The sequence below is a fragment of the Tetrao urogallus genome (genome assembly GCF_951394365.1).
Source record: "Tetrao urogallus genome assembly, chromosome: 1".
Taxonomy (NCBI): Eukaryota; Metazoa; Chordata; class Aves; order Galliformes; family Phasianidae; genus Tetrao; species Tetrao urogallus.
Genome location: NC_136813.1, coordinates 62,488,955 through 62,499,252, shown reverse-complemented (window position 1 = coordinate 62,499,252; position 10,298 = coordinate 62,488,955). Strand labels below are relative to the sequence as shown.

Here is a 10,298-nt window from a genome sequence, read left to right as displayed (position 1 = left end):
TTTTTCCCTTTTTTTTTTCTTTTCCCCTGCAAGGAAGGGAGAGAAGTGAAATCCTGTGTTTTAGATAACTGACTTCATTCCTAACAGACTGCAGTGTCACATATTGAAAATACGGTCAGTAAGCAACAACTTTAAGCCCCTAACTCTTCATATGACACGTGTCATGGAAGAACAGAGCAACATCAAAAAGCTAGAAAACAAAAGGTCATTCTCATCTCTGTCAGTGTTGCAGCTGGTATTCACGCAGGTTTCAATTAAGACACTTCTCCAGAGCTTCTCCCAAACATCACTTAAACAAGAAATCTGGCTCCTGATACCCAAAGAGTTTAAAGTCGCCTTCGAACCGAGCATAGAGGCGTCTTATGTCTCGCTTGCTGATTCCTGAAAAATACCTCTCTACTTTTGTTTTGTTGTACACTGTTATGCCTGGCGGAATCGTGGGGTACGATACCAGACGGTCTATGCCGGCTGCTTTCAAAATGTAGGGAGCATCGTCCTCCAGGGTTTCATGGTGTCCAATCACACTGTATGTGATTTCGCAGGGGGCACAGAGTTCCACATAGGTTACCCAGTGAATAATGTGATCACCAAACTGGACATCCAGCCATCGGTGATTGGGGTCACCCAGATAGCGAACAAAATCCTCAAACTGCAGCCCTTTGGTCTCCAGGCGATTTCTTCTGTACTTACGAATGATGCTGGGAGCAATTTCGTGTCGGTACCAAGGCTCAAAGCGAGGATTGTGCACAAACTTGTCTTTAAATGCAGAAATAAGTCTTTCAAATGGATCTCTAACAATAAAAAACTTGAAGTATAAATTCAGTCTAAACAGAAGAAGGAAAAAAAAATAAGATTGAATAATTATGAAAATATAAGCAGCACCTAGCAAAGTCTTACAAACTGTATGGAAACTGACTGCAGAGAGAGCAATATAAATCTTATGCTACTTCCATAATCTATCAATACTATCATCAGTAGGACTTGAAATACAATGTCTGTATTTTTCACTAGAAGTTTTTGCATACAGTACAAAATGTCAGTAGAGCTTCCTCATCCTCCACATTCTATTACAGCTGGAGAAGCTTAGTTTATCACAATCCAAATAAACAGGAGACCAAATCCTCTATGATGCTGAAAACTCTGAATTCAAGATATTTTTAATGTTATGAGGGTAAGCTCAAAATAAAATACACAATCACAATCACACAGAAAAAGTAACTCAGTGCAGCTAAATACAAAGAGGGTTGCAATTTTCAATGTCAGGTAGTTAGACAAATCATTGCTTCAGCACAAAGTGTTTCAGCTGAATGTCTGCTCTCCAGTCTGCTCACCCCACTCCTGACTCCAAGCCCCTGCCACGTCCCCAGGAAGCCATTCATCTCTTACCGCTTTTTAATTTCAGAGTCACTGAAGGAGGACAGACGTGGAAGGCCATTTTTCTCATGATCATGTACAATGCTTTCGGGGATCTCGTCTATGGAAGAATATGCTCCTACAAAAATTGAAAAGAGAGCAAGAGGATTTTTCAAGAGGGGGGAAAAAGAAAAAAGCAAAACTGAGCATGCTTTTGGCTGACAGCTTTTTAGTTTATCTTCCAATTTCCCCCGTTTTCAGTGTTTATGGTTACAATACTTGATGCTGTCAAATGACAAAAGATTCTGACTGTAAAGCTCAGAGAACGGCCTGGGTTGAAAAGGACCACAATGATCATCTAGTTTCAACCCCCCTGCTATGTGCAGGGTCACCAACCACCAGACCAGGCTGCCCAGAGCCACATCCAGCCTGGCCTTGAATGCCTCCAGGGATGGGGCATCCACAGCCTCCTTGGGCAAACTGTTCCAGTGTGTCACCATCCTCTATGAAAAACTTCCTCCTAATATCTAACCTGAACCTCCCCTGCCTCACTTTAAGACCATTCTCCCTTGTCCTATCATTATCCACCCTCGTAAACAGCCTTCCCCTTCCTGCTAATATGCTCCCTTGAAGTACTGGAAGGCCACAAGGAGGTCTCCCTGGAGTCTTCTCTTCTCCAAGCTAAACAAGCTCAGTTCTCATGGCTAACTAACACCAAAATCCAAGGCCATGGGGCTTAGAAGAATTTCATCAGCAATTATGCTTAAGCCCATAACTTCCCGTTTCAGTGTCCCCACTGTCTTTTCCTCTGCCCACACATACAAATGGGGGAAGACTTTGAGAATTAATTCCAGAGAAGGAATCAGCATTTTTTCTGAGTTTCCACCACCAGCAAAAAATAAATGCTGTGGGCTGCTTTTGGAACTGTGCCAACGCAAAAGCATTTTGCTATCAGGATCCATAAAATTCCTTTAATGACTACACTATGCTCAAACAAAAATTCCAATCATACAATATCACACAGATTGAAAAGCACTAAAATTAACAACAAAAAAGCTTCAGATATTCTTCAGCACCCCCCCCCCCCCCCCCCCCCCCCTCCAAGGATGTAAACTGACAAGAAAAATTGTCACTAAGTTCTCATGCATTCTTTTTAAGAATCCAATCTTGGAAGTTTTTATGACCTTGAAAAAGATCTCATGTGACCCCTTGGGCCTCAGGAGTAAGCCTTCACACAAAGTATCATTTCAGAAAGCCAACACACACTGAGAACAGGCTGATGCAAAGCAAGCTGTTTAGTTGAAAGTCTCTGTGGCATTCTCTGTTCCAATATTTCTGCCACAAAAGTAATGTAGATAATTAACGTTTCAATAAAAACCTTAGGAGCAGTCAGAATTGTGATGAATAATGCACGCAACTCAGATTCTCAGTTTTATCATTTTGTATGTGTGGGGAAATACTTTATTAATTTTAGTTTTCTAATTACACTTTTTGGCACTCTAGGGGAACTCCACGTGCACAGTAGATGTCAGATTAGATAACCTCAGAAACTGAAAGCTTTTACTGCACCTTAGCTCTGGATGAATACAAGCAGTATCAGAATTTGTTTCCCAGCAGTGCCACAGCTGTTTCTCCATCCTGAACCTACATATACCACTTTTAGAAGCAGAGTGTTCCCCTCTAAGTATCAGTTCCATTTGTGGAAACTACCCAAAGAGACAAAAGTTACAACAGTGAAAGAGATGGTCTTCATCAGCACATACTCACATACTGGCAGCACAAGGCAGAAGAGACCAATATTTATTCAGACACAATTCTCTATCATTATCCAGCATGCCAGAACTTGGAATCTTAAAGAAAAAGGTTCTCTGCTAGTAAGACATCAGTTATCCTCCACCAAACGACAAAAAACCCTGCCAGTCCTGAGCGATTCTTTGAATGTTCTCTGTTAAAATCAGGCAAAGGAAGGTAGTTCTAATGCACTCATGTAGTTTTTTCCAGTATTTTTTACTCAGTATTTTTTTCCAATGCAGTTTACATAGGAATTTAAGAAACAAGTGTGTACCTCTGTGTGCGCGTATCTTCTCTGGATTTTAAGCTCTGATCCATAGATCAAGACTGAAACTAATATACAAGTCTTTGGAGACATACTCCTTAGAACAAAAGTTTTGCTGAGGGACACAGCTCCTTTGTCAACTTGTGACTGTTTCCTTATTGGTATGCAAACTATTTCGTGCAAGGTCGAGAGAACATAAACAGAAGTGTAGAGCTGGCTGTTCTGAGGGTTCTCATAACAAGAAATATAGGTTTATAGCATTCAGGTATCACCTATACCTTGATGAACCATGTTGCCTGTAAAGCCACCAAAGGGCTCCAATTGACCTGGCTATTATATATAAATATATATAATATAAAGACACAGTCCTGGTACAAGATGATGTCTTAAGTTAAACAAAGGTGTGTTATATTAAATACAATCAAGCTAAGCATGTGTGCACCCAGTGGTGCAGTGGGAAACTCTGAAGAAACCACTTATTTGTATTGGCATACCATGCTACCGAAGGAGTGTTCTAGGTCCAAGTAGACAGAGCATGCCTCATAGTTTGTTACTCAAACACCAGTCCTTTTACTCCTTCTTTTAGTCTTTTATAACACACTTTTGTTGATGAAATTCCACTCTGAAGTGCCTCAGAATCTCCTTAACTCATATGAGGCTTGGTGGTTACACATACACATGATTTCACCACCACAGATCTACAGCAGATGCTGAATTTTAATAAGCTTTCCTCGTGCCTTAAAGAGTGAAGTTATAAGTTGGTGGGTTCAAGATTTTGTACAGTCATTTCTTAGGGAATTGTGGTACCTTGTAATTTACTTGTTTCAAACCCTTTAAATCAGTGCCACCCCTTCAAAGATAACAAACCTACCTACCACATGCATATGTGCACTATTATGCCTCAAAGAATTCTTGAGTCAAACATTAACAGTACTTATTTTCACAGAAAGAACAGGTTTATTTTCTTTAAAAATAGATCTTCTGAAAGGATTAGAAGCAACTGTGACGAATGAGTAGCTGAAATTAAGTATCAGTGTACTGAAAGGCAGAAAGAATCCATTTTAGTCCTGTCCCAGTTGGACCAATTCTGCTCTTTCCTCCCCCTCAAAAAAACCCACACACCCACAACTGAGTAGATACCATTTAAAACGATCAAGACTTTTTTCCACTGAGTGTTGCCCACTTTTGGCGTCTGACAAAACAGGATCTTGTGCTTGTCACACACAAATATTCGGTCCAAGACGAATTTGGAAACTGCAGTGTGAGAGAGATTACTCAATGCAGTGTCTCTGCAGACATTCCGGAGAAGCTCAAGTCTTTCCATATGAACCAAGGGATGGTGTAGCAGATTTCCAGTGAAAGCTTTTCCAGTAGGCTTTATAAAATAAAGGGGAGAAAGAAAAAACAAAGTGCAAATGTTTAGTTTCAGATCAAATTCTAAACTTAAAAGTCCTCAAACTGTGCATGATAATGATCCCTATGCTCATGATAACACTACTAAACATAAACTGAAGAAGTAACAGTTTCCTTCCTGCACTGCTGCTGTACGTGTTGGTACGTGGCATTCCTCTTATCCAAAAATTGATGACCTATTTAACTTTTGTGAGGCTAAGAATCATAGAATCATAGAATCACCAAGGTTTGAAAAGACCTAAAGATCATCCAGTCCAACCGTTCACCTATTCCCAATAGCTCCCACTAAACCATGTCCCTCAACACAACATCCAGCCTTTCCTTGAACACCCCCAGGCTCGGTGACTCCACCACCTCTCTGGGCAGCCCATTCCAGAGGAGAGAGCCCTGACTACAACCACATCCCTCTGCCTCATGGTGAGCTGGGAGAGAGAAAGAACAAGATTGCCTGATACACAGATGACGAGAAATTTTAATTTTCTGTTGAAGAGTCCTCCTCCTTCCACTAAGTGTGATTTACACACCTGGATCTGGGAAGGAAAGAGATAACACTGTTCACAGAAAAACAGATTTTACACTGCCAATTCTTTGTTAATAGCAAAGAAAAATTCACTTATAGTTTTGGCACAGCACATTATGGTGTCAAACTTTTCTTTAGCTTCACAACTTCCTTATTTTAACACTGTTACCTTTTGCAGCAAGCACAAGGTTAGAAAGCCACACTGCAAAGTGAACTACATCATTCTTATTTCCACTGCTAACTCTCAGGCTTTCACTCTGGAGAGACTTCATTATTACTCAAGTAAATATAAGAAGCTGAATTTGACCAGGTCCAACGCCACCAAGCATTGTCATCTGTTTCTTTATTCAGATGCTACTTTACATAGTGCCCAAGCAACATATGAGAAAGGGATGGTTTTACATTTTGTCCCAATTATTCATTCCCTGCTCAAGATGCAATTTGGATGGCCTGACAGATTGCTTATCAAAACAATTCCTTTTGCATGCAACCAGGATTAATATTATTGTTCTGTGGTTCACGTTGTCACAAAGTCAAGAGGGAATAGTTTTAGATCAAGAACTTTATTATCCTCTTCCATACAAGTAAAGAAAGATATTAAGACTTGCTACTGCCAGACTTCCACTGAACGAAGCCCTTCTCCCAAGTACAGTGAAGATAACTTAAATTTTATTTTTTTTTTAAACATAAGGAAAACAAAGTGCCATGCTTATACAGATATCCATATTCCATACTGCTTTAAAGAAATACTCTAAATATTAGGTGACTGATTTATCCAATGGCAAAAAATTGGCCCTAGCTCTCCATGCAAACAGTCTTAAGTTCACATTTGCATTTGGAATTCTCAGTTTCCTTGAGAATTAGCAAGGAATTTGCTAAGAACTGCATCTGTTCTGCTTTATTTCTGAAAGTACAGAACTGTGCACTTGGATCAACTTGTATTGAATACTACTGTGTTTGTGTTTCACTTTGGACAAATTCTGCAATGTAAAGCACAAAGAGCACAGAAGATGAAGAAAAAAAATGGAATCTGCTAAAGAAGAATCAGAAAGACCAGGCAAAGAACCAAGAGGAATGAAAACAGACAAGACTCAGGCTTGACCTCGAGAACCATGAACCTGATGATTATAACAAGACATCTAAGACACTGTAACAAGTAACCCAAAATGGGGCCATTACATAAGAAAGGCAAGCAAAAACTGATTGACCTGACTTGATAAAAGTGGTAGTGCAACTATATTCTCCTAGAAGTGGAAATGCATTAATTTGGACAGATAGAAGGTTACTGTAACAAAGTAGCTTTGGGAAGCTGAAAGAAATTCTGTTGGCTCTATGAAAAATTAAAGTCTGAATAATGATTCCTGTCTAGCAGTTCCTTTAACCACAGGAAACCCTTACATAATCTCTCTTTTCTCCCACTCTTTAATACATATAAACTCTTATCTCAATGCTACGCACCTGGAATTCTTTAGTCCAATGTTTTTCCTCTGGCACACGTGCCTCCTCCACTTTTGTCACAGCTGTCAGTATTAATGGCTCTTGTTTGGCACCATAGCCTGGAGAAGGAAAAAAGATAAGAGCATTATGGAGGATGGGGGGAAAGCAACAATTTCTGCTTTACAGCCAACACAATGGAAAAACATTTTCTGCAATAAGCAGGCAAAACATTACGATTTGTTTCCAGATGGGAAAGTACTAGAGAAGACATGAGAGGCTTTAAAGAACATACTCTATGGGAATTTTGGATGTAATTTTAATTTAGTTTTCTCAAAGAAACACGACCATTATCTTTCTTGAGGGGGCTTTCAAAAACAAACTGCATACAAAGAAACACAGAAATTGAAAATCCAAATGTCAGGAAAAATAATAATGTTTGCACAGGTTTTAAGATCTAATAATATATGATATTGGAATTTTCTTTAGTTGAAGAACAACTGGATGCATATGACAGTACAATACTTTTATTTTTTCAATAAACTTCCTGGAAACTGTAATTTTGCAGGCTTCTGCCCTTCCCACATCCATATTAATAGGTAAGTTTCACCTACTGTAAACTCTAAGACATTAGCAAAAAAATAAAAAGAAAGCATTGTTAAGGAGCACCTTTATTTTCTTAGCAGCAGATCTGATCAGCAGTAAAGAATACAAGATCCCTTTATTATTTATTACTGGAACGATGGCTTTTCCTTAGAGACTTCCACAAAGAGAAAAACAAATTCAGTGAATACATTCATTCTTTTTAATTATTTTAGAGCAGCTAATAATCCCAAACGAAATTAAAGTATGTAAGGGAAAAACCTCCTGCATCTTTTTGCAATTTGCATGCTACAGGGAAACTGAAAAATAACACAGTTCTGTAGTTTTCCATGATGCAGGAAAAAAAAAAAAATTGAAGTTTTCCTTAACCTCAAAGGGAAAAGAACAGGATTTCTCCCTCAAAATTTCTTTCTATCCATACTGAATTATTTTCCCCTTCATATAGTTCATTCTTTTATGAATAGTCTTTCTTCATCCGCAACCACAATTGTATATGGTTTTATGCTCAAGAAGACATCAACTGTTTATGCCCCCCCCCTTTCAAGGTAGCACTCCACTGTGCCCATGCTGGATTTAAACAAAAGGAACAGATGGAAAAGCAACTTGAAACTGAAAGGAATGCAACATCCCTAAGTGCCACATCTACGCGTCTCCTGAACGGCTCCAGGGACAGGGCTGCACCACCTCCCTGGGCAGCCCATTCCAACACATTACCACTCTTTCTGAGAAGAAAGTTTTCCTAATATCTAACCTGAACCTCCCCTGACACATCTGGGGGTTTTTTTGCTTGTTTTTTTTTTAATTATTATTTTTTTAATTTAATAAGAGTTCCTCCAGAATTAGCCATCATGCTTACTTTACAGGGCTTTCTCCTGGTATGTTCACACTGCTTCCCTTCATCAGTCCCAGTATAAACACTGCAAACTCCAACACCTACATACTCATGGCTTTGTAAGACTGAAGCTTAAAAAATTATGGAGCTCCTGCTCAGACATCCTCCTATCCAAATAAGAAAGAGGATTCAGCACAGAGGAAAAAAAGACAAAAAATGGTAAGGCAAGATAATGAAAAGCAAATAAATGCAGAGGGTGTGCTCTGCTTATTTATTATTTTAAGTACATTTTAGTTCCTCTGACAACTTCTGGTGGAAATAACCACTCACATAATACTTAAGCTCAGAAACAAGAGTTGGCATAGCGTAAAATACTGGAACATTTAACTACCTTACATAAGGCTGGCACATCTGCAGATATACCAAGGCTCAAAAACAGCTAAAACTGAGGAAATCTACAAAGTTAGTCTATAGCTTTCACCTGTAAGACTTAAAAGGTACACCTAGCATATTTATCTGCTATCAAGTCAACGATACAAACAGCACTAGTGATCCCAGTGCTTCAGAAGTTACATTTTTTTTTGCATATTTTAGGCAGATGCACAAGTACAGATGTCTTAGAACTGTAGGTTGTGTCATAAGCTCTCTGTAGGACGATTTTTTTTTTTCCTAACACCAGCTCTTCGTTAGACTTTCTTTAGAAAACTCTAACATGCTGTGTGGTGTCATCAAATGGCTTAAATTCCCCGTCAGTCTAACACCATCTGGGCTACTTATGCTAAGCAAAAGCCTATCAGCTCTTTGTCAGTCAAACGGCAGAGGATAAAGGTGAATGCAAGAAGCAGGGCAGAGGTGGCTAGGCTAAGTGTGCTGTGAAAGAAAACAAGCTTTGCATGAAATCAAGCTATACACAATGCTGCCACAGTTACAAGAGGACAGAAACTAGTATTGCGGGAGCTTTATTTTGGTCATTTTTAAACAGGTAGCTTTGTACACAATATTCTGTACACAAATTCTCCTCTTCGGAGATGAAGATACTCAAGCTGAGTACATCTGAAAAAGCAGACCTCACAAGACAAAACTGCAAAACATGTTTTCCTCTGTTCCTGAGCACTAAGGAAAAAGAAAAAAGGATCCGATACAAAGTTTGCAGACTTCTACCAAGACAAGCAGGAATTGAATATCAGCACTGACATTTCTACAGATTTATTTGTCCTGTTCTCAGACCAACTGAAAAAGAGTGGTAATGTGCTGAGAAGCGTTTTGCACAGGAAGTGCATTTATGTGAATGACTATACCATCTCCTCTTTCCCAGCAAACATTGAACTTACCATCTGGATCTTTAAAAGTCAATGTGATAAACTTGCTGGCAACCATGAACATGAATATCACCCAAAAGCATGCAGCTAGAAGCAGCCACTGGTGGTGCATGTTGTCAGACATGAGCCATATAAAGTTGTTGCTTCCTGTTTGAAAGGGGAAAGATAGGCACATGAATACTTTTTGTTCCAGTTTAGAAAAATGCTCTCCATAACCAAACTCTAGTTAAGTATATCACAGAATCACCAAGCTTGGAAATGACCTCCAAGTCTAGTCCAACTGTCCACCTACCACCAGTATTTCCCACTGAACCACATCCCTCAGTACAACACCTAAATCTTTCCTTAACACTTCCAGGGACAGTGACCCCACCACCTTCCAGGGCAGCCCATCCCAGCACCTCATCACTTTTTCAGAGAAGAAATTTCTTCTAACGTCCAGCCTGAACCTCCCCTGGTGCAACTTGAGGCCATTCCCTCTCATCCTATCACTAGTTACACAGGAGAAGAGGCCAACCCCCACCACACCACAACCTCCCTTTAGGAAATTGTAGAGAGAGATGAGGCCTCCCCTTCTCTTCTCCAGATTGAACAATCCCAGTTCCCCCAGCTGCTCCCCATAAGACTTGTGCTCCAGACCCCTCACAGCTCTGTTGCCCTTCTCTGAACACACCCCAGGTAAGCGTGTCCAGAAAGTACATCCTATATACAACAAAAGAAAAGCAGCAGACTCCTCTCCTTCTATTTGCTGGTAGTTTTTTGGTTTTT

At 39.7% G+C, this 10,298-nt stretch overlaps 1 protein-coding gene across 1 annotated transcript; it reads right to left on the bottom strand.

Annotated features, from left to right (window-relative positions):
* Positions 1–286: 286 nt before the first annotated feature.
* On the bottom strand, positions 287–9,654 carry CHST10 (carbohydrate sulfotransferase 10; the record flags this gene model as incomplete). The annotated part of the gene is made up of 5 exons (XM_079543512.1): positions 287–824; positions 1,387–1,492; positions 4,550–4,784; positions 6,801–6,898; positions 9,543–9,654. 5 exons carry the CDS (start codon positions 9,652–9,654, stop codon positions 287–289), a joined length of 1,089 nt encoding a protein of 362 aa, XP_079399638.1.
* Positions 9,655–10,298: the final 644 nt, after the last annotated feature.